Source organism: Dendrobates tinctorius, unplaced genomic scaffold (assembly GCF_039654945.1).
Source record: "Dendrobates tinctorius isolate UK_male_01 unplaced genomic scaffold, ASM3965494v1 ptg000098l, whole genome shotgun sequence".
Classification (NCBI taxonomy): Eukaryota; Metazoa; Chordata; class Amphibia; order Anura; family Dendrobatidae; genus Dendrobates; species Dendrobates tinctorius.
This window is the reverse complement of record NW_027361766.1, coordinates 19557004-19584504: the sequence shown is the minus strand read 5'-3', so window position 1 is coordinate 19584504 and position 27501 is coordinate 19557004. Positions and strand designations below refer to the sequence as shown.

The 27501-nt window shown below is 42.5% G+C and overlaps 1 protein-coding gene across 14 annotated transcripts in view; it reads right to left on the bottom strand.

The window, feature by feature from the left end:
• Nucleotides 1–27501, bottom strand: part of NFASC (neurofascin) — a 194297-nt gene that overhangs the window by 17489 nt on the left and 149307 nt on the right. For 6 of the 14 annotated variants that reach the window (XM_073587184.1, XM_073587192.1, XM_073587177.1 and 3 more), the window contains 11 exons: nt 23310–23532; nt 20658–20773; nt 20181–20385; nt 19856–19978; nt 18993–19166; nt 18452–18466; nt 13922–14098; nt 9676–9783; nt 7323–7478; nt 2479–2610; nt 983–1052 (listed from right to left, as the gene is read on the bottom strand). In XM_073587184.1, coding sequence (XP_073443285.1) covers nt 983–1052; nt 2479–2610; nt 7323–7478; nt 9676–9783; nt 13922–14098; nt 18452–18466; nt 18993–19166; nt 19856–19978; nt 20181–20385; nt 20658–20773; nt 23310–23532 — 1499 coding nt within the window. The remainder of the gene's footprint in view (nt 1–982; nt 1053–2478; nt 2611–7322; nt 7479–9675; nt 9784–13921; nt 14099–18451; nt 18467–18992; nt 19167–19855; nt 19979–20180; nt 20386–20657; nt 20774–23309; nt 23533–27501) is intronic. The other 8 variants (XM_073587186.1, XM_073587187.1, XM_073587189.1 and 5 more) reach the window with 6 other exon arrangements.

Below are 27501 nucleotides of genomic sequence, written 5' to 3'. Positions count from 1 at the left end.
TAACAGTCCAAACAAATTCCCACAAACATCAATGGACTTAAAAACAACCTGTCAGTTGCTGAAAAAAATGGATTTATATTCCTTGTAAAATTCCCTGAGCTCATCTGATTCAGTCACTCTTTCACCTCTATCAGACAGTGCCTATCACAGCTCGGCAGCTCATTTAGCAGGAATGCAATCAGATGCTACAGAGCTGTGATTGGCAGCAACTGGGAGGGAGAATAAAAGCACACACCCCCAGGAAAAACACCCAGTTGGACTGGCAGCAGAGATTTCACATAGTGCACTCCAGAAGAAACATATGTGAATATCTCTGCAATGGAGGCGGTGCAGCATGAAAAGGAAATCAAAAAGGAACGCAGGGATTTTTACAAGTTATTTAAAGGGAACCTGTCACATGAAAAAACACTATTATCCTGCAGATATGTGGTTAACCTACAGCTATAACCTATAGCTTTCTGAATATGCCCATTGCTACCACTTAGACTGTAGTCACTGTAGGGGACACGGTTACAGCCGCCAACCTCTATACACAGAGCGGTGATTGAACCCGCTTTGGTGCAGTCCCTTTGACTGAAACCCGAACTGTGCCGGGGGGGATGAAGTTTATTTCCTCCCAGCAGTGAGGGTCTAACAGCCAGCGCGGGGCAGGTTCCGAATGCGATTAACCCCATATCTGCAGATTAATAGCGTTTTCTCATGTCATGTGACAAGTTCCCTTTAACAAAATTTTTTTGCGGAAGTGGCAGGTCCCCTTTAAGCAATGTTGTAGAGAAGAATGTAATAAAATAATGTATTACATTGTGTAATATATAATAATGTCACATTGTGTAATATATTTATTTATTAATACATATGGTGTGTTGCTGTTTTTTTACTTTCTTTTCATTATATATTATTGCACATTTAGAATACATTTGTAAGTCTGTATTTCCCGGTATATGTCTTGATAAAATTACTTTGCATATTCTTCTACTCTTACCTGTAGTCAAATGAACCATCATCATCTTTTTGATCTTCGGGACCTAGAGCCACTTCTTTCTTTTCCCTGACTGAAAAGTTTAAATAAGAAAGGTAAATCTTATATTTGCGACATTTAACAAAACAGATCTTGCGATTTGCTTTATTGTTCAATACTTACAAATATTGTGGAACAATTTTACTCTACGGACTCAATGTTTACTTAGTGCAGCCAAATAGAACTGGCTAATTTTAATGTTCTTTGAAAACTTATTACTCCGAAAACATATCTCAGGCCGGGGTCACACTTGCGTGTGCAATGCGAGAGTCTCGGCGAGTCTCTCGCATCAATACCCGGCATGTATTTCTATGCAGCCGCACACGTCGGTCCGAGTGTCGGCGGCAGTGCCGGGTAATGATGCCCGAGTTTCTCACACTGCATACGCAAGTGTGACTTCGGCCTTACCATATAACTTACTGAAAGGTTTTGTTATAAACCTCTCTGATCCTTATCACAGGGTATCTTACTGCTGGGCTCACAGCAATCAGCAAATATTCTACTGCCCTGCAGCACCTTCACAGGGGAAATGATGTATTATACAATTACTACTGAAATCAATACATTGTCTGTGTAATGCAGAGATCTGCCAAGTCCTCCATAGTGAGAGACCCACATTTGTAACCACTCCCCACTTTGGCTAATAAAGGAGTTTCTTAAAGAAGAGACTCGAATATTAGTTCATATAATTGGGTATTTAAAAATTGATTTTCTCAGCCAGTGAGGATGAAAAATACCTTGCTAATATGGGAGGGCAAAGAAGGTAAGTCAAATGGGCTTATGGTGACAGAAAGGTGAAAGAAATAAAAAAAATGTGGAAGGCTAAGTACATTATGTATTATCTAAAAAAAACAGGAATCAAATGTGCCCCTGATGGGGCCAATTACTACAATGAAACATAGGTGGCAGACTATGTTCTTATGCTCCTCTAAAAACACGGACCCTGCTGCAAAAGGGCACATTTGAACTCTGTCATTCTAATTAATGGCTCGGTCAGAAGCAGATCTGAATTCTGCTTCTCAGAGGTTCAGATGGAAGTCCCAGAAGAATAAATTACAGCACTGCTAAGTGTCTTACACCGGTGTACAGAGGAACATTAAAAGGGATTTCCCACAAAAATTCATTTTAGTCAATAGATCTTGGAATAATAATAACTTCCACAATTGGATGTGATTAAATAAAATGTTCCTGAAGTTTATTCTATGCCTGATGAAGAGACCTGAGTAGTCTTGAAAGTTTACTAAAAAGATGGTAACAAATTGTTAGCCATTAAAAGGTATCAACCACTGAGGACTCTCAAATCTTAATATTTTTCTATCTACTGGCTACACAGTACAAAGATATATATCTTTCCTGTTAGGAACAGATACAAATTCTGAAGTAATCAGAGAAATGTTTCAAATGCGCGTTTATCTAGAAATCATAGAAGATAATGTAGGTTTGAAGTATGTGCTCCGAACCTGGGTATTTTCCGCCTCGACTTCTCTTAATGAAGCAAACAATCAATAAGATGAGCACCAGAAGCGCGACTGCACACATGAGTCCAATGAACCAGCCCTGGGTAGCGATGTCCACCTGATTCTTTGTATAAGCTGTCAGAGGTAAGGAGAAAACTTATAATAGAGCTCTGCTTATCACATGAGTAGAGATAACACTGATGACATGTACAACAAAGAACACAGGATCAACACAGAGAAAGAAAAAAGTTTAAGGAATAGCACTAAAAAAATGAACATCTGTAAGTCACAGATTTGTTGAATACTGATCCCCAACCTTATCTTTCAAGCAACCCAGACAGTGCAGTCTTTTTTAGGTTCCCTTTACAGCACAGAAGTTGGCTACGTATGAGTCAATCAGGATGATTCTCTGGAGCTCATGTGAAGAGACCATGAAATTCAGTATTTTTGGGGGGCTGTTGAGGACCAGAGATGGACAATCCTCTAGTTAAATATTCAAGAGCAAGAGGAAATCAGAAGAGAACAGATCTTAACTAACAATGGAATAATGGAATATCAAAACATCAATACCAGTAAACATACTGCACATGCAATAACAACAATAACAATAGAGGTGACTTGTGTACAATCCTAGAGAGGCACAAGTAATCTTATCACATGGAATATTTACTGCATATCAACAGTTTCTTACAAAAAGTCACATTGGTGAGAGGGAGATTCCATCTGACTGGCCATAAGTTGTAAACATTTCACATACGATTTGTAGAAAGACTAAAGCTATGTGCACATGCGCTGTATAGATACCGGCACAGCCGCCGAGATTCTCCAGGCGAAGCTGGTGCATGTTTTTCTGAAGCAGATTCGACTATGGTTTTGCAAATATTATTGCGGCAGCTCCTCCACCAGTGGCTTTTGCTGTATAATTTCCAGTATAAAGAGCCGGTGGGATACTAGCGGAAGTTGCCTGAAGATTGAACATGTCACTTCTTTTAACCGCTTCATGGTTTCCAGTTAAAAGACCTGACATAAGACTAATCATTTTCATGTACATTGCTGTGCATTGTGTTCATTTTATGACGAGCATATTTGTAGTGCTTTTTCAGGTGGATTCCATGCGAAATCAGCCTAAAAAGTCGCTGTGTGCACATAACCTAAGGCTGTGTTCACACACAGCGGTTTTTTAGCGGTTTTCACTATAAAACCGCTATAAAACTGCTAAAAATAAGCTTCCCAGTCATTTCTATGCATTTTGCACTTTTTCTGCACATTGATGCGTTTTTTACCGCGAAAAAACCGCATCGCGGTAAAAACCGCAGCATGCTAATTAATTTTGTGGATTTTTCCGTGGTTTTGGCTTCTTCCATGCGGTTTGAAACCGCTGCAGAAAAAAACGCATCAAAACCGTGCAAAAAACGCGCAAAAACAGACGCGGGAAAAATAGGTGCGGTTTCTGGGAAGGGATTCAGGTTTTTGAGCAGAAATTTTCTGCAACGTGTGCACTTAGCCTAAAGCTTCATGACAGCTTTTTCTTCCAACCCAGTCATAAACATGTAGGTTAGCAGAACATAAAGGTTTATTTCAATAGGGACATGAGAACAATCATCTATCAGATGCCTCTGGCAGCAGCTTATCTCTAGCACATGTAAAGGATCAGGCAGGTTGAAATCCAACATGCCAGCCTTTCCTTCCACCAACATCTGTTTTTTTCCATATGCACATAGGACCATAAAATAGATCTCCTTATTTTATTCTTTCTTTCTGTGTGTGTATATATATATATATATATATATATATATATATACACACACACATATACACAGTACAGACCAAAAGTTTGGACATACCTAATCATTCATGGAGTTTTCTTTATTTTCATGACTATGAAAATTGTAGATTCACTCTGAAGGCATCAAAACTATGAATTAACACATGTGGAATTATATAATTAACAAAAAAGTGTGAAACAACAGAAAATATTGTATGTCTTATATTCTAGGTTCTTCAAAGTAGCCACCTTTTGCTTTGATTACTGCTTTGCACACTCTTGGCATTCTCTTGATGAGCTTCAAGAGGTAGTCACCGGAAATGGTTTTCACTTCACAGGTGTGCCCTGTCAGGTTTAATAAGTGGGATTTCTTGCCTTATAAATGGGGTTGGGACCATCAGTTGTGTTGTGCAGAAGTCTGGTGGATACATAGCTGATAGTCCTACTGAATAGACTGTTAGAATTTGTATTATGGCAAGAAAAAAGCAGCTAAGTAAAGAAAAACGAGTGGCCATCATTACTTTAAGAAATGAAGGTCAGTCAGTCCGAAAAATTGGAAAAACTTTGAAAGTGTCCCCAAGTGCAGTGGCAAAAACTATCAAGCGCTACAAAGAAACTGGCTCACATGAGGACCGCACCAGGAAAGGAAGACCAAGAGTCACCTCTGCTGCGGAGGATAAGTTCATCCGAGTCACCAGTTTCAGAAATCGCAGGTTAACAGCAGCCCAGATTAGAGACCAGGTCAATGCCACACAGAATTCTAGCAGCAGACACATCTCTACAACAACTGTTAAGAGGAGACTTTGTGCAGCAGGCCTTCATGGTAAAATAGCTGCTAGGAAACAACTGCTAAGGACAGGCAACAAGCAGAAGAGACTTGTTTAGGCTAAAGAACACAAGGAATGGACAGTAGACCAGTGGAAATCTGTGCTTTGGTCTGATGAGTCCAAATTTGAGATCTTTGGTTCCAACCACCGTGTCTTTGTGCGATGCAGAAATGGTGAACCGATGGACTCTACATGCCTGGTTCCCACCGTGAAGCATGGAGGAGGAGGTGTGATGGTGTGGAGGTGCTTTGCTGGTGACACTGTTGGGGATTTATTCAAAATTGAAGGCACACTGAACCAGCATGTCTACCACAGCATTTTGAAGCGGCATGCTATTCCATCCGGTTTGCGTTTAGTTGGACCATCATTTATTTTTCAACAGGACAATGACTCCAAACACACCTCCAGGCTGTGTAAGGGCTATTTGACCAAGAAGGAGAGTGATGGGGTGCTACGCCAGATGACCTTGCCTCCACAGTCACCAGATATGAACCCAATCGAGATGGTTTTGGGTGAGCTGGACCGCAGAGTGAAGGCAAAAGGGCCAACAAGTGCTAAGCATCTCTGGGAACTCCTTCAAGACTGTTGGAGGACCATTTCCGGTGACTACCTCTTGAAGCTCATCAAGAGAATGCCAAGAGTGTGCAAAGCAGTAATCAAAGCAAAAGGTGGCTACTTTGAAGAACTTAGAATATAAGACATATTTTCAGTTGTTTCACACTTTTTTTGTTAATTATATAATTCCACATGTGTTAATTCATAGTTTTGATGCCTTCAGAGTGAATCTACAATTTTCAAAAAAAAATAAATAAATAAATGGAACACTTAAACAACAGAATATAACTCCAAGTAAATCAAAGTTCTGTGAAATCAAACTGTCCACTTAGGAAGCAACACTGATTGACACACTGTTGTGCAAATGGAATAGACAACGGATGGAAATTATTGGCAATTATCAAGACACCCTCAATAAAGTAGTGGTTCTGCAGGTGGGGACTACAGACCACATCTTAGTACCAATGCTTTCTGGCTGATGTTTTGGTCACTTTTGAATGTTGGTTGTGCTTTCACACTTGTGGTAGCATGAGACAGTCTCTACAACCAACACAAGTGGCTCAGGTAGCGCAGCTCATCCAGGATGGCACATCAATGTGAGTTGTGGCAAGAAGGTTTGCTGTGTCTGTCAGCGTAGTGTCCAGAGGCTGGAGGTGCTACCAGGAGACAGGCCAGTATACCAGGAGACGTGGAGGGGGCCATAGGAGGACAACAACCCAGCAGCAGGACTGCTACCTCAGCCTTTGTGCAAAGAGGAACAGGAGGCGCACTGCCAGAGCCCTGTAAAATGACCTCCAGCAGGCCACAAATGTGAATGTATCTGCACAAACGTTTAGAAACAGACTCCATGAGGATGGTCTGAGTGCCCGACGTCCACAGATGGGGGTTGTGCTCACAGCCCAACACCGTGCGGCCCTCCAAAGAAATGCCACCCCACACCATTACTTTGTGGACAGTTTGATTTCACAGAAGTATGATTTACTTGGAGTTATATTCTATTGTTTAGGTGTTCCCTTTATTTTTTTGAGCAGTGTATATATACATACGTGTGTGTCTATACAAGACAGATGTATCACATCAAAAGACCTTATGTTTCTTTTTGACACTTTTAAATGTATGTCAATTTAATGATACCAGCACTGGTTGGAGTTGGAAATTTTCCCCCAAAAGTTGGATTACTACACTTATTATAAGGCATCTTACATGGGCATTTTAAAACATTTGCCCACATGCAAACAATCATGACAAGGGTCAAAAAGTAAGAAAAATAAATACATTAAAAAAATAAATAAAAACAAATGCCAATTTCAACCTTATGTTCATGTGGACATACAGAATGTACAGACATTGCTTTTGTTTAAAGGCACAGGAATGCAATCCAAGAAAAGAAAAAAAAACTAAAAGGTTCTTAACTTAAAATCACAAGAAACAAATGAGTAAAGCTCAACATGCACCAGACGGTTATTTGCATTTGTCAAGAGGTGAGCCTTAGTGCAACATCGAGCTTTTACAGTAGGATCACCATTAGAAGTTGCACCAGGATTATTTGGTAATCTCCACACGAGAACAAATTCCTCTCACATTTCACTAATACATGAACTATGTCAATTTAATAGCATTTCTGAAAAGACATATCTTTCATACAAGCTGGATAAAAAAACAATGTATCAGTGCTGTCACAGAAAAGATAGAGCCCTCACCTGAGTTGGTCTCAAATGTCACAAAAGGGCTTGTGACCGAGTGGTGCTCCTGGGAATAAACCCGTACTCTGTAGGTCATCCCAGGGACCAGATCAGACAGTTGAATTGATGTAGGGTGATGACCCCTAACAGGAACAGTTCTGCTCATGTTATTACCTGATAGGAAAGAGCTGAGGATGAATGTCGTCTGACTTGACAGTAGGGGAAAGGGAGGCCACGGCAAATGCTTCATGCAAATGAATCGTACACCAACATTCATATACATGGTAGCCCTGAATATAAGACTTTTTCCATAACTGGGGTTACTCATTAATCTTTCTCAATGGCATTACTCATACCATATGGGATAAAATACAACCTTGGTATAAAATCCCCCACAACATCTAACACATCCAATGTTCTTGTTCTATTTCACTCAAGGATTGCAATGGTTAATAAGAGTTTTGTTTTACACTTACAATACCAGAAGCTAACAGCCCTGTATATAATCAATGCTATGCCTATTTTATAGAAAAAGCCTCAAGTACTTTTCTAGATTAATCAGATCAAATTGTCATCCCTCAACCATCTTCCCAGACAGACTGCACAAAACCTCACAGATTCTAAAGGAGTATTTCCATCTTGCGCATTTATGGACTATCCTCAGGGACCTGCATCTTGGTAACTGACTTGAATCACTGTTATTGGAGAGGCGGTTGGAATAGCGATACATCTGTATATTCTGACCACCTGACAGCATCTCAAGTCAGGGCCCCGTTCTCAAGATAAATCTCATTAATGGGACCTGAAGCTGCTTTATACTAATAGCATATCCTGTGGATATGTCATAAATGTACAAGACTGAAATACCCCATTTTACATCCTCATCACTAATTCCTACTTTAAAGGGAACTGACCCTGTTCAAAAATGCTATTTACCTGCAGATATAGAGTTAATCTGAAGGTAAATAGCGTTAAAAGGTGCCCTTACTGGAGCAGCGGGTACAGGAAGAAAATGTACTTACCATATATTCTCCCTGTAGCCGCTTGCTTCCAGTCATTGGGGTGGTGCAGGAAGATGTACTGTAACAGTCCCTCCTCACCACACTGAGTATGGCTGTGATTACACCCTGGCACTTTGACAACCTGTTCTGCACATACATGCTGCAAAGCCAGCTGCCAATCAAATGGACGGTGGGCGGTTAAAGCGCTCTCATTCTATAGTGAGTGATGACAGCTCCCAGCGTGGCCTCAATAATTCCAAGCAGACTATACTAATTTCTTACATGATTATATTGCTATTTACCTACAGATTAACCCTGAGCCTACTGGTAAATAGCGTTTTTTGAACAGCTTCCCTTTCGAGAATTCAAACAGCAGAAAGTCTCTCCTATTATTAAAGTACAATGTACAGAATATTAAAGAAGTGGAGAAAAAGCAGAAAATGTTTCTGCAGACAAAAGCTTTACATCTGTGGAATTAATGTACAGTACACATTGACCATATCATACTAGAGAACAATACCAATACACACACTTCATAAAACTAATATCACAAGTGCACGACCCTTTATAATAAGTGCAACTTGTAGATATAAACTGAACATTTCCCTAATCTTTACCTAAATTCCTATTACAATATACAGTAAGGTCTGATAGCCTGCAGATATTATCAGACAAGTCATACATATATATAGTAATATGCTTGCTGTCAATATGTATACATCAACTATTGTCAATCTGCACACGACATGGTAAGCTGACCCAATCAAGTATGCCAATAGAACAAGCAAACAAAGCGTATGTGATGCAGGACGTGCCAATCAAAGGTTTAATATATGAGGTGACGAGATCTTCCACTAATGCAATGTTTCCAAGCATGGTGAATTGCCGTTCGCACCTAGCCACCTTATATATGTGCTCATGTAATGCTTTACACAACCGTATACATAGTCATATATGGGACGCTATTATCTCTGTACCTTATTTTTTCTATGCCGGTTTCACTAAAGTAAAGCCAATCAGGAAGTTGTGTTTCGGTTAGGCCATGGATACCGCAAACAGTTCCCATAAATGTCTATGCAGTTACATGACAACGGGTTTCTTGAACTTACAGTTTTACAAGCTGAATTAATGCAATGTGGGCACTCCAGGAGTGGTGGTATAATGCATTCTCAAAAAAGGGCAATTACTAATCTATGCTCTAAAATATAGCAACAATAACGCCTAATTTTGATTTGTGTTTTCGCTGACAACCGCCTCCTGAAGTACCAGCCTTTTGTATATTTGAGCGCAGTGCAGCCGAGTTTGGTCGTGGGTGGTGGCTAGTAGGTCCATTCCAGCTACACACACTCCACATGCAAAATGATGCTTACTGTCAATATACTCAACCATAACCTCAGTGCCCATCTGTACATTATATACCCAGGTGACGTTTGCCCAGTGGCTGTTGGGGGATATTTTGACGTCCCAGTGTTCAGGTGCTGTTGGGGAGGCGAGTTACAACAGGTTAGATACAATAGCATACTATACAGAAAAACATCCTGGTATATGTGTGCTAGTATTTCATCAAACATATACAATCCAAACTAGAAACTGGAAAAAACTGCCAGATAGCGGCAGGGTTAGTGACAAACCAATTCGCAGCTGTAGTATTTATTTCCGGTTTGGGCCTCCAGACTAAGGTCTCAGTCTGTGCAAATCAGTCTAAGGCCGGCGTCACACTAGTGATGAATACGGACGAGTGCTATGTGGTAAGATATCTCATAGCACTCGGATCAGTATTCATCTATGGGACAGCTCCCATCAGCGGTTTTTTTCTCGGTCGTATTCTACGTGCGAGTGACGACACTTGGCCGAGTCTCGACTCACTCGCATCCATATAAGCCTATGGGTGCGAGTGACACAGCGCACATCACTCGAATATCATCCGAGTGATGTGCGTTATACGGCAATGGAGGAGATGGAGAAATTAATTTCTCCGCTTCCTCTGCAGCTGTGCTCTGATTCTCTCTGTGCGAGAGGCTCGGAGCACCGTCGCCTGACATTCGGCTCCCGCTCAGAGCAGAGCAGGAGGCGAGGGTCGTTAGCATCTCGCATCAAATGCCATACGCTAGTGTGACCCCGGCCTAAGAACGGACCACAATGTACAGACTGGCCACAGCTTTCCCGACCTGGGCGTGACAGCCTCATAGAAATATATGAAGATGTCATGCTCTGGTAGGGAGACCTTCTCAGCCAGTTGTATTGTGGTCTGCACTCATGCCGATTTGCATGGACGTTTGAATAATCTCTAAGTATGATACATTGTAATTCCTTAGTTGTGGTTAGTGGCCTACAAAGACTGGCAAGGTAAACAATAAGGGCCTGATTCATCAATACTTTCAAGACAGAATTCTGGAGTAAAAGCATTGAAAATTTGCAAAATTTAGGCGGAGTGGCATCTAAATTTTGTGATTTTTTTTAGTCTTTTCACACCAGTTTGACCCATCTCAGCACTGACAAAAGGAGTAGAGCAGGGGTAGGACAAGGGCAAGACAGGGGCATGATGCCACAACTCATCTAATTCATGACTAGATGTGGCGTTCCGTACACCATAAATCTAACTCCTGTGATTGACTAGAGTGAGATTTGTTGGGGAGAGGAACAAGACACACACCACTCAGACACTGCAGATTCATGAATCAAGAGTGTCCGACTCCAACACACCCCCTCACCAAGAATGGCATGAACAATGCCAGTCTTGATAAATCAGGCCCTAATTGTTTCCAGCTTCCTACTAAAAGTAAGATTCTGAAAAGGGTTTTACATTTTCAGGAAAGTGGACCTTAAAAAGAACCTGTCAGCACAATTTTGTAATGTAAAGTAAAGACACCATAATGGTGTTGTAAAACTGATTAAATTGATAACTTTGGTGAAAAAATCCGTTAATCAGCATTTGAAGTTTTCTTCTAATGACATTTTGGTGCACAAGGGCGGGACTGAACATAGTGTCTCTTCCTCCTGCCATGGCCTCTCCATCTGCTTCTGGTGCGTAAATGAATGATTTTTCAGTGACCTGCCTCCTCTTTGAAATTCCACACCGGCACCATCACTGGTATGGGTGGTGAATGCGCAGTTTGATTTCATGGCTGATCTCCAATTACCATATATACTTGTGTATACGCCGACCCGAGTATAAGCTGAGGCACCTAATTTTGCCACAAAAAACTGGGAAAACTTACTGACTTGAGTATAAGCCGGGCATGCATTGTCCCCTCATCCCTATCCTGGTATGCACGGCTCCCTGGCCCTGTCCTTGTATGCATGGCTTATTCCCATCCTTGTCTGCATGGCATCTTATCCCCATCCTTGTCTGCATGGATCCTTATCCCCATCCTTGTCTGCATGGCTCCTTATTCCCATCCTTGGCTGCATGGCTCCTTATTCCCATCCTTGGCTGCATGGCTCCTTATTCCCATCCTTGGCTGCATGGCTCCTTATTCCCATCCTTGGCTGCATGGCTCCTTATCTCTATCCTTGTATGCATGGTTCCTCATCCCTATCCTTGTATAAGTGGACCCGATGAGAAAAGCATAAAAAAAAACCATCCTACTTAACTTCCCTGCGCGCCTTTGCAGTATCTTGTTCCGGTGCCAGCAGCATCTGCTGCCGATCGATCATGTGGTCCCCGCTCATTAAGGAAATGAATATTCATCTCTTTCCATGCCTATGGGAGTGGAGAGAGGTGAATATTCATAAGGCCTGTTTCACACATCCGTTTTTTGGCATCCGCCATCGGTTTTTTGCATCCGTTTTTGTGTGAAAAAACGGATCCGTTTCCGTTTTACCGCAAACGGATCCGTTTTTTTTACGGATCCGCGGTAACCGCTAATGGAAGTCTATGGGACCAAAAAAAGGATCCTCCAAAAAAATGGCGGATCCATTTTTTAACGGAAAACGACGGATTTGGACGGATTTTAAAAAACGGAAGTGTGATCCAGGCCTTACCTTAATGAGCGGGCACCCGTGATAGCCTGGCAGCTTCTGGAAGCCGGCGGCTGTAACTGTGCGCACTATAAGACAAATTAATATTCACTGCCAGTGCAGTGAATATTCATTTCTCTTTAGCAGCAGGCACAGGCTTTATCCGCAGCCGCCGGCTCTTGCCTCTTGTGACCCACTGCTCCCCCTACCCCGCCATCTTTTGTCACAATGACTCGTGTATAAGCCAAGGGGGGGGTGTTTTCAGCACAAAAAATGTGCTGAGAAACTCAGCTTATACAAGAGTATATATGGTAAATGGCACCAAAGCTGGCACATGAACAGATCGGGATAACAGCTCCAGTCCAGTTCCTGTGCACCAAAATCTCATTAGAAGAAAACTTCAAATGCTGATTAAACAAGAACAAGAAAGCGGATTTCATCACCGAAAGTAACAATTTAATCAGCATGAAGGCACCATTATGGCCAGACTTCTACTTTACATTGCAAAATCGTGCTGACAGATTCTCTTTAAATGCTCAAAAATACCTAAAATAAACACAGCAAGTGCTCACCCTGCCCAAATCCAGTGCAAGCTCCTCGATACTGCTCAGATGAGTGTTGACAGCGCGCATCACCACTGTAGCTAATCACTACAGATTGTACTGTCTCCCTCATCAGTGTTAGTGAGCTTTGTGATTGGATAAGGCAGCAATATGTGCTACTGACATCACTGTAGCCAAAACTCCAAGGCCCCCAGCAGCCAAAACTCCCCATGGGTGGAGAACCAGCGCTTGTCCCAGGGAGGGTGGATACCTCCTCTGTCTGTCATCTTAGGTAGCTTACAGTGTTTGGGTCTACTTTCCTGATAACACAAAATCCATACATCTACTCACAGGTCCAAAAATATTTGACAGATCTTCTTCACACGCAGTATAGTGACTCTCTCAATAGCTAGCTCACTGTAGTAAGGTGGCTCAAGCCTTAGGAATGGAATGAAGAGAAGGTAATAGAAATCTATTCTTCTTTAATAGTAAGTCATACACCTACAATTTAAGAGTCACTATAAATAGGCATCCAGCAATAATGTCTTAAAAAGGGTTGTTTCAAAGTTCATCTTCAGGAGCACATCGCTCCCTTGCCTCCAGTCTTCCTGTCTGCCAGGAAGCGATGCACTCCTGAAAGTTCAGACCAGAAAAATGGTTGTGCTTCTGGCACACACTATGCTCTCCCTCCTATGCTACAAATGGAGCCAGGTTTGTCTCTGCGGGATTGAAAGAGAACTAGTGTGTGACTGATCGTACGCCCCAGCAATCCATCCACCTCTAAATCAGGCCTTACAAGCTCTATTAAAAAGACCTTGAAAGCACTGTGCATACTTAGCCACCACTGCTAGACTGCAGCAGTGGCCAGTAACCTTGGGAAAAATCCATAAACAATAAAATAAATATCCATTTGTCCTTGTCAACAGAGAGGATTTTTAATTACAAGTAAATTGCAAGATTGCTTATTTTTGCAAGCACTTTGCAGTTTTAACCACTACTGATGTTGAGTCTAACCCTTTTCTAGGAGCATTGAGCTTTATTACCATTATCAATTCCTAAGTATGGAAAAAAACTGTACACTAGATGACAATGACATTTTTTTAAGGTGTAATACCTATTTCATGGACGCTAGCCACAGTTGTTGGAGGGCTCTCAGAAGCCGTGGTAGTAAGAACAGTGGTGGTAGTAGTGGGTCTGGCTGTAATAGTTGTTGTGAGGACAGTAGTGGTTGGGGGAACAGTTAGGATTTCTGTAGGAGCATCTGTAACGGGCGCTGGAGACGTGGGAGGAACTGAGAACAAGGTGAAAAATAGACTGAAAAAAGAGCAGAGAAATACACGTCTTCCAGAAATTAATGAAACTCTTCAGACATCTTGATATACTGCATTTTATTGTGACCATAGGAATTAAGTAACCCATTTTCCCTCCTTTATCATATGCTGAAAGTAGCTAGGATGGAAAATGATGGCGATCTTGAGTAGAAAGAAGGGTTCATAGAGAGACCCGGATACTATACGAGACAGAGGGTGAGAAGAATTTGGCATTATTACTATAAGGCTGGCTTTACACTTAGAAAACATTCATTCAATTTTCTGTAGTCAGCCTTAATTCAAAAATCTCTTAGTATTTTTCATAACATTTTTTACAAGTTTTTGGTGACGATTTTTATCTTGCCATATTTCACGCTCCAGAAAATGCAATACCCAGAGCATGCTGTATTATAAGAAGATCTGCACTGGCACACATAACACCATATTTTGTATGGTAATAGCCAACTTTTTACAAACTAATCAGATTACTTATTTCATTTTTAAGCTGCTTTACAGAAATATTTGGATGACATGGGTAACTGCCCAGTTTTTATTTGCAATATCTGTTATACACAAGACCCATTTGTCTTTCTTTAATCAAAATGTTTCCATCTTTTCTAACCACCTATGCAATGACAGGTCACATTGGAATTGTGTCTAATGCCACTGGAACAATTCATATACATATATAGTCTAAGCTGAGAAGATGCCAAGATCTAACATATATTACTCTGAAAAACACAAATGTCATACTCCGGTCATTCTAAGAGAAAATACAATAAAATTGTAATTGGAAATAGAGATACACTGGAAATTTCACACAGTTTGAACAATTCAGCACTGAAAACGTGGCCAAAAATAGTCCAAGCAAGCAAGCTGAATGAATAGCAATGAAGAGAGATATCACAGCCAAGCTGAGTGATCATGGGACGGTCCTTCTGCCCTATGTACAATACGCAGGATGGAAGATGACAATCTGTAATGAAGCTGGCATGCACGCATACAAGCAGCTGACGGCACGCTCTAGTATTCCCATTTATAACATTTTATTTACAGAATTGATTGCTTTAACGGGGGGTTTAACTCAAAAATGTCATACTCTCCATTTAAACCCTCCACCACTTTAGTGATTCTCTACCAGTCTGTTTTTACCATCTTAGGGTATGTTCACACCGTGCTTCTATTGAGGCACCCAGACCTGACGTGGTTTTGAAGATAAATTTACATCAGGAATCCATGTGCTCTTTTACGGGATTATTTTGTTAAGACTATTTGATGTACTTTTGACTTAGTTGTTAAATAATTTTTTCCCCATTTCTTTTGTAGCCATTTGACATGACAGTTACAGTTTGAGCAGATTCCATAAGGAATCCGTATGAAAAAAAAAAAAATTACATATCACTTTTTTTTTTCCTTCAAAGAGGTTTTCTAAATCTTGGCACAAAAACTAAAAAAAAATAAAAAATTGAAGAGCATTGTGGATTATTTTTGTTAAAATCAATAGGAAGACAATTCAAAGAGTATTTGAGGCAGTTTTTGATATGGATTTCAGTTAGGAGTGGCTTCAAATTCCACATCCTTAAACTTTGTGTGAACATAGCCTAAGGCCGGGGTCACATTTGAAACTGCAATGCGAGAAACATGTATTTCTATGCAGCTGAGCGCTCTGGTCCCAGTGCCGGGTATTGATGCGGGTTTCTCGCATTGCAGTTGCAAGTGTGACCCCGGCCTAAAGCTAATTTACACTGGCCAATTATTGTGAACAAGTGTTCCTGCTAAGGCTTGTTTCCAGATAATCGGGCAGTGTATACAGGCTGCAAATCATCCGATAAGAAAAAACACTTGTTCCTAGGGTAATATGATTTTTAATCAGGATTAAAAATTAGTGTTCTCAGAAGCACATCGTCCTGTGTAAACAGGACATGTGCTGCCAAGAACACAGTGTAGGCGCACAGAACGATCTATTGATTGTATTGACAGTGATTAATCAGAAAACAATTAACTGATCGGCAACCATTTACGGTAACTCCGGGTGGTTTTAGCCGGCCCTTACTGGTCAGGCATATCACTAATTCAGCATGGTAAAGACAGACTGGAGGGAGGTCAGTATATCGGCGACACTGAAACAGCAAGGAATTTCAATAGTGACAGCTTGTCCAGAAAGCCCTTTAAAAAAAAAAAAAAGAAAAAGCGAGGAACCACATCTCGTAGGCTATGTGCACACGACGTCTTTTAGATGCCAGAATAGGCGCCAATTTTTCCCAAGCAATTCCACTTCAGGGAGCAGTCATCTCTTACTCCAAAATGTCAAGTATAAAGAGCGGGAAGAATGAACACATCACTTCATTAAATCCCTTCAGGGTTTCCCAACCATGAAGCCATTAAAAGACGTGACATAAAATGGAACATGTGCACAACATTGTTGTTTTGACACTGCTGTGCATTATGTTCGTTTTATAGGGCGCTTTTTCAGGCAGATTCGAAGTAGAATCTGCATAAAGAAGACGCAGTGTGCACATCCCCTTATTCATATACAGTGATGTAGAGTGCATTAAAACCAGATTGTGGGCAACTGAGGGTGACAGCTCCGAAGCAGCCATGCACTCACCCCTCGGTATGCCTGGTGCTTGCCACTGATACCAGCCATTCTTGGATGCCATGCTTACATGCAGCTCAGGTCTACTTCTGTAGATATTTTAATGATATTGAGAGTATATCTGTAACTGGATAGCATTGCTTTAGAGGTTCTAAGTATGGCCATTTGACACCTTATGCACTCATGTCCTCGTGTTTTCTACAACTCTAGAAATTTGTGAGGACATCCATAAGTGCAGATTAAAGGCAGTTCTCATTCTTGGACCAGACACGTTTAAAGGACAACTATAGATTTTTCAAGGAGAGAACACATGGGCAGTTTTCTGTAAACTATAGACATGGACTAGACAATCTTAAAATGCATCACATTTATTAAAGGAGCTCGTGACACTTAGATAAATTTGGAGCAATTTTTAGTCTAAGTTTACATAATTTATTAGTTAGCTCACTTTGTGATACAAACTAGAAACTTAATTTTGGCACAATCATGGAGCAATGTGCCAATTTATTAACAAAATCTCTCCCCTTCCAGTGAATCCATACCCCCATATAAGGTGAGACGGAAAAGTGTCCAAAACAAATGGTAAATGTGGTACAAGGATGTAAAACTGGCACAAAATAAGCCAAAATGCTGGTACATTCAGTACAGTACCTTTCCCCCAATGTGCCCTAATGTACATACAAAAAATATGTCAATAATGACAATCATTACAGAAAATCATGGGCAGACATACTGGAAGAAAACCACTAGAAAAAATAAAAACATTATCCCAATATCAGGACACATTTTTATACTCTGGAATTAATGGAATTAAAGAATAATAGTTTTCATTCAAAGGCTACAAGCAGAAATCTTGAAAATCAGGGAGTTATTTTTCTTGCACTGTTCTTTCCCTTATAAACTATAAAGATGAGATGCCCAGTACAGTGACAGAACCTGCTCCTCACTCCTCCCCTTCCCGTCTGGGACAATACGTCACACAGTAGAGTGCAGCCCCCCGCCTTTAACAGCCAATACAAAGTGAGGGGGCTTGGCCACTCTCCATGTTATCTGCAGAGAAATAGGTATTATCAAGAGACTGGCTGATAACAGTGTGGAGCTGAACACTGCTGTAATGTCCCAGTGAGCAGTGCGGAGAAGCTGCTCTCACATCAGCCCCCTGATAATGTCTCCGTCGGCAGTCCGAGGTGAGGGGGTGTGGCGCAGGGCGTGGCCTCTCCCCTTCTAGGTTCCCTTTAAACTGGAAATCCTTTAGAAGTGAAGTTTAGAAATAACTATAAGATAACATAAGAAACATAAGTTGTGTCCCTACATAATGTTGCATATTCATAAACAAACATTTTTTACTCCCCCCTATGTCTAGAAATGTACATACTACGGTCTTATGTAAATGTACAGTAACACGTCTTCAGTTCCTCTTCAGTATACTTACGCTGCATTTTTAATTTTTAAATACAGAATTTCTCTGTCTCGTCATTGCTTGGGGACATGGATCCCAGCATGTCTGCCTCTACTTATCAGGAAAAAAGCTGAGAAAAACAGCTGATGGTCATCACTTTATAGATGACGATCCTCCCAGTAGACATTGAATGCTTTTAGTTTAATAGAGCTGAGGAAGAACGCCATTACCACAAACAATCTACTGTATGTTGCAGGCAATATGGGTTCAGAATACGGTGTTGAAAGCTTAGCATGCTAAAAGCCACATGCATGTTACCATGCTATTATATTACTTTACCTGAGGTAGGGGGAACTGCAGACCTCACAAAAAGCCAAGAGTTTAGAAAAGCAAGGGCAAAAAAAGAAAGAAAGAGAGCGGAACACATAAACACAAAGAAAAGAAAAACAATGACACACTGGTCCCTATCAAGTCTCTGGAAATATGCGCAAATTTTTCCATGCCAAGTATAAAATATTGCACATAAGGTGTATGGTACCATAGAAAACAATAAATCTCTCTAAAAGAAGAGATGGTATATCACTAAGATATGCCATCACTTCCTCCTTGGCGGGGGGAAATTGCCATCGACACGGAGAACCAAACAACACCTTTTACTTGAGTAAAGTGGTTTTGCAATTTCCTTCAAAGTGAGTAGCTAGGAGGGCTTCTGACCGATGGATCAAAGGATCAAAGGGGTATCAGTTACTTCACTGTCATTATAAGCTTGGCTGCTGTCCCTCATCAATCAAAATTATGTTATATTCTGGCGATAGGACATTACATGTTTAAAACTGCATGAATGCATTACATTTTGGAAGAATCAGGGTTTTTTTTTTACCTTCATCCGGCCTGAGAGGCGTATCAACCGTGACCACTTCCCCAGCTCCAACCTGTGTCCTTGCACTTAAGGTGATGCGATAACGTGATATTGGATCCGTTCTTGTTATAGTGAATTTGGTTTGGTTTGGTGACAGAATCTCAACTACCGGCCTTGAGAATCTGGAACCATTGACTGTTCAGACAATTAGAGGATTGATATTAATAGGAGTGAATAATAAAAATGTAAAAGCGGCAACAAAGGTCACACTATTTTACATGTTTTGCATAGTCATCCAGACAAATAGCTAACATGATATTTCAGACATCGAATAAATTCTAAATTGTGAGTGCCATCTTGCTACTATGAGTCCTATATAATTATAGCGGGATGAGTGGTGAAAACAATTTAAAAGGGAACCGGCCAAGTACACTGCAGAGCAGACTGTCTAAGTGCCGGTGAGTGATTATAGAACGCTTACTGTATAGTGAGCAGTGACTGTTGCATCTCTCTGCCCCTCTGACTAAAAGCAAGCAGCTACAGGAAGGATATAAGTTCATTTTCTCCCTGTAGCTGCTGTTGACATTATTTATCAGCTGAATACCCCTATATCTGCAAATAAATAGCATTCCATCACATCATAGGTTCCTTTTAAAATAGTAAAACATTATCTTTTTCTACAAAACTACCAAATGTGTATGTGTAGTGGGTGCAGAGGTAGCAGTGTAGCAGTTGCTCTTGAGCTCTGCAGCCTGAAGGCCATCTGGAGAAAATGACACATGGTAAATCGAGGCCCTAATTCAAACTATATTGACTTTCTTGAAAGAACTCTTTGGTTGGAGCTTTGTTATAGAAAATCAATTACAACCAAACTGTTCACTTACATGCTTGGTAGCGTAAGCCGTAGCCTGTCAGATTCCCATTGGGGTGTTCTGGAGGACTCCAATCTAAGTAAATGGTTTCACGGTTTGGTTCACTGAATCTAAAGTTTTTAGGCTGACTGGGCACTGGAAGAGTGAGAAGAAAATAGATGAGAACAAAGCAAAGCTGGTAGGTAAAAGCGGATTGTGTGCCTTATGGGGCTACATGGTGACTTGAGAGGGCACAATAGCATCATAGAAGGATTTTCACATTTTAGTTAGCAGCCGGTTGTGGCATACACAGCAATATGTTAGAGTACTGTCATTCACCTTCTTCCTGAGCACCTACCTCCCTCTGGTGTGGTGAACTCTTTAATGTCACTCTTCGGGCCGTCCCCTCTCCCGTTCACTGCTACCATGTACAGTTTGTAGTTGCTGTAAGGTATCAGGAAGGACACGATCCCTCGTACACGATCTCCAATGAAACTCTGCTGCAGCTTCTTTCGGGAGACCCAAATTCCTTTCAGCAAACTACTCTCCCTCCAGTAATATGCCTTTTGAAATACACAGCCCGATCATTTAGCAGACAAAATTTATATATTAGTTGGGGTGATTTTTGGTGGACTGTCAGGTTGTGTTACACTTAAGCAGCGGGTCAATGTTTAGTTTCCCTGGTTTGTAAGTTTCATGTAAAGTAACATGCTGGGGGTTGACAATGGTTAATATATCCAGAGAGATAAGTCTTCATTATTTCCCATCACCCTCCGCTTTCCAGATTAAATATTAGACATAAGGGTGCTGTTAATTAGGAGCTGGTTCCGCTCACTCTGTATTCCACGAGACTTCCTTGGACAGACGCTGGGGCCACACGTGTCCATTGAAGGGAGATGGCCGTGCTGTTCGTGACCCTCAGTCTAATGTCAGCTGGTGCTGCTTTAGGATCTGAGGGTAGAGACAGCTTTAAGCAGACCAACATACTAGTTTTCTATGCCAGTCTTTATAGTACTAATCAGTGAACTTCTGATTTCTGATGGGATATTTCACTGTTTTCTTATGGAATTCCTATATAAAGCAACTCATAATGCAAATGGGAGACTGAGTGATTTAACATTTTGAACTCCGAAGAAGGAATTGTAAAATACAGTAGTGCACTCCACTACACTATTTTTCAACTGGGAAATAGCACTCTTCTATGGAAAAGTAAAACGCTGTATTTTTAAAGTGCACCAACTTGTCATGAGAGTCAGTGATACTGCGGATGATATAATAGAATTGCACCATCTTGTGGCAGAAAAAGTAATAACCAAAGCAGTTCAGAACAAAAATGTTGTTTTAAAGAGGTCCTGTAACTTGCTCCACAAAATTAAGCTGTGACTGGTAACATCTGGAAGGGAGGAGTGAAATCATACACTCCCAGAGAAGACTGAAGAAACCTTAAGTTGTACTACAAGCAGAGATTTCACATAGTGCCCTCCAGATGAAACACATGTGAATATCTCTGCAATGGAGCGAAACAGCACCAAAAAGTAAAGAGGGTGTAATCAGTGAAGCGTGAGGAATTTTACAAACTATTTAACTTAATCTGTTTGAGCAAGTGACAGATCCTCTTTTAAGTGTCACATTTGTGCAGATTGAAATGATCAATCTGTAATGTAAAAATGTGGGTGAATTGTGGGTGAATCGTATTTAGCATCTGAAATGGTAGTGAACATTACAGCATAGACTGATTACTGATCATAATAATGAAAGTAAAGTGGACCTAATTCATTACAGGCATGAACAACTTCTTATAGTACGACAACTGTCAACATTTAGGCTGTGTGCCCACGTTGCGTTTTTTTAAGCGTTTCCGCAGCGTTTGTGCCGGCTCAGACGCTGCAGAAACGCATAAAAAGAAGCTTCACATTAAATTGCATGCGTTTTTGGCTTTTTGTGCCAATGCATGCGTTTTTAAACGCTCAGGAATCACTTAGCGGCTAAAAACGCAGCATGCTCATTAATTTCCGCATTGCTGAGCATTTTTAGCCTTTTCCAATGATCCCAGAAAACGCGCGGAAAAAAAAACGCATCAAAAACGTGCGTCTTTTGTGCAAAAAACGCGCGTTTTCTGGGAAGGGGATCAGTTTCCTGAGCGTTTAAAAACGGTAATGTGGGCACATAGCCTCAGGCTGTGTTCACACACAGCGTTTTTTTTCGCGTTTTTTCCACGGATTTTAAAAAATCAGCTCAAAAAACGCTTAAATGAAGCTCCCCATTCATTGTAATGCATTTTGCACTTTTCGTGTATATTGATGCGTTTTTTACCGCAAAAAAGCGCTGGCTATTTTCTATGTGTCTGGGGACGTGCGGAAAAAATCGCGGCAAAAACGTGCGGAAAAAAACACACATTTTCTGGGAAGGAGTCCTGTTTTTCTGCAGAAATTTTCTGCATACATGTGCACATAGCCTTAGAAATACCTCTGTACACACAACACAAATACTTTCTCAGGAAATAGCTCAGTTTAGCCCCTTCTGGACTGAAGGTTGCCTCTAAAAATCTCTTTTTACAATAAACCCATTTTTGTGGGGAAGATGAGGATGGGAACATCATATTCTGAGAGCTATAACTTCATTTTTTTGTTTACTGGGCTGTATGAGTGCTTGTATTTTGTGTAATGGGCTGTAATTTTTATTGGTACCATTTTTTGCTGCATTCCACTGTATGATTGCTTTTCATTTCATTTTTCAGTTTTACACCAACAGGGTAGTGTTAGTGAAGAGCGAGTATACTCGTTGCTCGGGTTTTCCCCGAGCATGCTCGGGTGTCCTCCGATTATTTTGGCGTGCTCGGAGATTTAGTTTTCCTCATCTTATCTGCATGATTTGCGACTCCTAGACAGCTTGAATACATGTGTGGAATGCCTGTTTGTTAGGGAATTCCCACATGTATTCACCCTGTCTACAAGTCTCAAATCATGCAGATAAGACAACAAAAACACACCAAAATACTCGGAGGACACCCGAGCATGCTCGGGGAAAACCCAAGCAACGAGTATACATGTTCATCACTAGTTAGTGTGCATTTCTTCAGAAGTATGAAGCAAGACAGAGCTCCGTTTCCTATCTGAACATAGATCATGTCTTTCTACCACAATGTATCATCCCAGTGATCTAAACTGTCTGGGAACACTGCAGCACAGGACAGTATACATTACACCCAAATTGATTTGGAAATTGTTCATATTTTGTGACCTTTAAAATGACACCAACGTCTTCCAAAAAATGTTTTAGCCAATGCTAAAAACTCAGGCTTGTCTTAAATATCCAGCTTACGCAGCAGAGTACATCTGAGTACTGTAACCCTACAGCATGCCCCAGACACAGCAAACAGGGCACAGTACGCTTAAGAACACGGCAGTCCCTTCAATATTTCAAGATTCATAAAAATTGTATCATTCTAGTAAATAAGTATGGGTCCATAGTGGTTTGCATTACTCACAATCTTCTCCAGAGTAGCCAATCACAGTGTTCGGTTCTAGTGACCTGCCAAACTCATTTTCTGCCTGCACCCTTATTTCATAGGGGGTGTACACTGGAGTGTTCCACACAACATGCTTGTTGGTCCACACTGTGACATTGCTCCATGGCTCTCCAGTGTTCCGCTGACGCCACTTTACATTGTAGCGTAGGTTGGGGCCATATGCCTGTGTAGAGTTCAGTGGCTGTGGATAGCAAAGTTAAAGGATAGGAAAAGAGGTGTCATATATGAGATCGAATATTGATCAATTAGAGGATGACATTTTTTTGAACTTGCTGCACTAAACTATATATATATAGTTCAAACTTAAAACCCAAGTCCCTACCACTTTGTCTCCTCTACTGCAGAAACATTTTTTGAATCCTCTCCTTCCACAACCTAGTTGTGCATGCCATCTTCGTTTCCTACTACCAAGTCCTTCTCTGTGGCCTTCCATTAAACACTCTTGCACTCCTCCCATCCAAACTCAACTCTGCTGCCCACTTATTTTACACTCCCATCTTTACTCCTCTTCCTTTCCCTTCTATCAGTCCTTTCACTGCCCAGAAAATGTAGTCCAAAATTCTAACAAGGAAACACAAGGTTTTCCATATCCTGTTCCCTGCCATTATGAATTAGCTCGCTACCTCCCAATACGTAATCTCCGTTCCTCACAAGACCTCCTTTTTTGCTCGTCTCATCTCCTCTTCACATACCATCTCTGATGCCATTAAAAAAATGTTAACTCCGCCTCCGCAGTATACACCCCTCCGACAGGCTGTAGGACAATCAGTTTTGCTTAGTGTCAGATAGGAGGTGGACAGGGGTCTCTTACAGACCCATGCCTACCTCAATGTGCGTCGTTCGTTTTCAGGTAACCATGGAGGGATACAGAGTAGAGCGGCTACATCTGTATTCCCACACTTGGATCATGAGTACGGCGTGTACTGCCACCCCGTATCCTCATAGATCCCATGGGCAGGACCCCAGCCCCTAACACGGACTCATGTTCAGGTGATCGTATCTGGTCCTGACCTTCGTCTCTCATCACTCGCCCCCCCAGAGCCGGATGATCGAGTGAGACGCCCTGCAGAAAGGATTTGGGGCAGCAATGTTTTCGTCAGGTAACAGCCCCCTGTCACGGGGGGAGCTGAAGGTAAGAGGCTGCAGCATTTTTCATGGAAAGAAAAAAAAAAAGAGAAGCTATTTTTCTTGCATTTATGGAGGGATCACTGTTACCCTGTGCTCCATGGCTATAACTTATCTTAAAGGCCAGTACCTGCTTCCAAGCACTGCAGGAATGCAGATTGCGGCGAAGCCTCCAATCCTTCCTCCTGCGGTGGCATTATGCTCCTTGGCTCCAGCGGTCATCCAGCACGTGCGCGTCCGATGTCAGATCCCGTCTTCCGGGGTAGGTCCAGCCCTCCGGGGTCCTCTTCCGGGACCGGCGCCATCTTGGTGCTCCAGGAAGTCCGGGGCTGGGCCCCGCCCACCGGTTCCAGGCGGGGCTAGAGGGCGGTTCACCTATCTCTCTCTCCCCTCTGCCTTCGGGCAGCAGCTGCGGTGGGGACACAGGATGTGGGATGTGAGTACTGAACTACAGTGTTGCTCCCTCACCCCGCTCTTTACCCCCGATGGTCAGCAACCATTGTTAAATAACAAGCTTTCTTCGGGTCAGTCCTCTCCACGCTGCTCAGAACGCAGCAGACCCACTGTATTACCCTATGCTAAAAAGCAGGTGCAGCCCCCCCACCTTGCCTGCCAAGGAGCTGGATGAGGCCGTCTTGCCTGCCGCCCAGGGGCCAGCCATTGCCGCGGGAGACAGGAGTGTCCGGGATGGGCCTCTGCCTTATCTAAATCCGTGGCTTACCTTACCAAGGTATCACAGTACCTGGTAACGGTGCTTGACCGATTGCCACCTCAGACTCCAGTGGACACAGGTGCATCAAAGGAGTCCTTTTTCTGGACCTTCTAGAGGCCGTAAAAGGTTGAGACAGGACCACCAACCCAGGTCCCCTTCTTACTCCATCTCACCGCCAGAATTTCTCTGGCTGTCTGCCTCCTCCCGGTCCTCCCCAGAATCGTGTGAAGTATTTTTAGAGACACGTTCGGTGGAGGGTTCTGAATACGGGCCAGAGCAGCCTAGTGCGTCAAGGATATGGTCCAGGACCTCATTGCTGCAGTCAATGGGACCTTAACATTAAGGACGCCACATCGAAGCCTGCAGATCAGGCTCTCATTTAAGCGGCATAGGTCCCCCTCCAGGGTCTTCGCCACCCACAGGGATTTTGAGGAGGTGTTGTTCAAGGAAAGGGAAAAGCCGACCAGGCAGTTTCAGAGAAGAAGACATTTTGGGATCTCATATCCAGATCTCACTACCAATTGGACCTCCTCCCCTTCGGTGGATGCATCAGTGTCCAGACTCTCTACCAAAACAGTTACTCCACTCACCAGTGGGGCACCCCTGGAGGATACCAATGATAGGAGGGTAGAATCCCTGGAGAGATCCACCTCTAAGGCAGCAGCCTCTATATTGTGTCCGGCCTTCGCCTCAGCTTGGGTAGCTAAGTCTGTGTCAAGATGTGTCAAACAGCTTAGACAGGGCATATTGGCTGGGGCCCCGCCAGCAGAACTGGCGGAGTTCGCAGACCGAATCTCTCTGGTCGTGAAGTATATGGTATCAGCAACTTTGGACGCCACATCCTGCGCAGCCAAGTATCCAGCAACAGGGTTGCCGTCCGGTGAACGGTCTGGCTAAAGGTCTGGCAGGCCGATTTGACCCCAAAGAGATCCCTAACCAATCTGCCTTTTCAGGATTCTCGACTTTTTGGGTCCATTGTTAGATCAAATCATTAAAGAGGCAGTTGGGGACATAAGCTTCCTTCTCCCTCAGGCCAGGTCTGGTTGATAGGTTTTCAAATGAAAGGCCCAATCCTTTCGTCCCTTTCATCATGCCCCAGTGGCAGACGCCTATGCTCAGGCCCCAGAGGTCGCAGGCGCCTAGGGACAGGAAGGAGGTGTCCTTTCGGGCCTCTCCTTCATGGCGCCCTCGCAGTTCCCATTGCAGAGCTATCAGGTCAGGGCCAGGCAGATCCTCTTCAGCCTGACACCTGCATGGATTACAGCTCCCTTCCCAGTCCCTCTCCCCGCACTAGGGGGCTGCCTTCTCTTCTGCAGAGATGTCTGGCGGAGTTCAGTAATGGATACCTGGGTAAGGGAGGTGGTGTCCACAGGATCCATGATGGACTTCAGCGCGCTTCCGCGAGGCCGTTTTTTTCTATATCAACCACCAAGAGACGCTGCCATGGCCTCAGGTTTTTTTGCAGCAATCAATTCTCTCCTCAGCGCAGGTGTAATCTCCCTGTTCCCGAGCAGGAGCGTTTTACAAGTCTTTACTCAAACCGGTTTGTAATACCAAAAACAAAAAAGGATGGCTCGGTTCGTCCCATACTAGACCTCAAGAAGTCAAACAAATGGGTCCGCCTATGCCGCTTCAGGATGGAGTCGATCCGGCCAGTGATTGCCTCTATGGAGGATCAGGAATTCCTATGCTCCATAGATATTCGGGACGCCTACCTGCACGGCCCCATTTTTCAGGGACATCAAGGATTTTTGCGCTGCGCTGTCCAGCAGCAGCATTCCTAGTTGGTGGCCCTACCATTTCGGCTGGCAACAGCCCCGGAATTTTTATGAAGATTATGACAGCAATGGTAGCCATATTAAGGGTCAGAAATATAGTATTAGTCCCAAAACCAAAACCAGGGGAAGAGTCTTGAGGACATCATTTGCATATTCCCAGTGCCTTCTGGGATAAGTGAAGAGTCTCCGCGAGCTCAACGATCACTGGGTTTTGGCCGTTGCAGCTGAAAAGAGGAAATCGGAAAACCGAATTTTGGCTCATCTTTCATCGTTTTTAAGAAATCTCAAGATGGAAGAGGCCAGGAGCCATTTGGTGAGCTGCATTTCTTGCTACATGTTCACAGATTTACCAGTGGAAAAGCCAAACTTCACATGCCACAAATGCAAGCTTGTGTCCCTGTTGGAGGAAAAGTTGCAAAATCTCGAAGAGAGGTTAGCTACGTTGAAGATCATTAAGGAAGGTGAAGAGTTCTTGGACAGAGCAGAATTATCTCTTCATGTTACAGAAAGAGAAGAAATTCGAAGTGCACCTGAA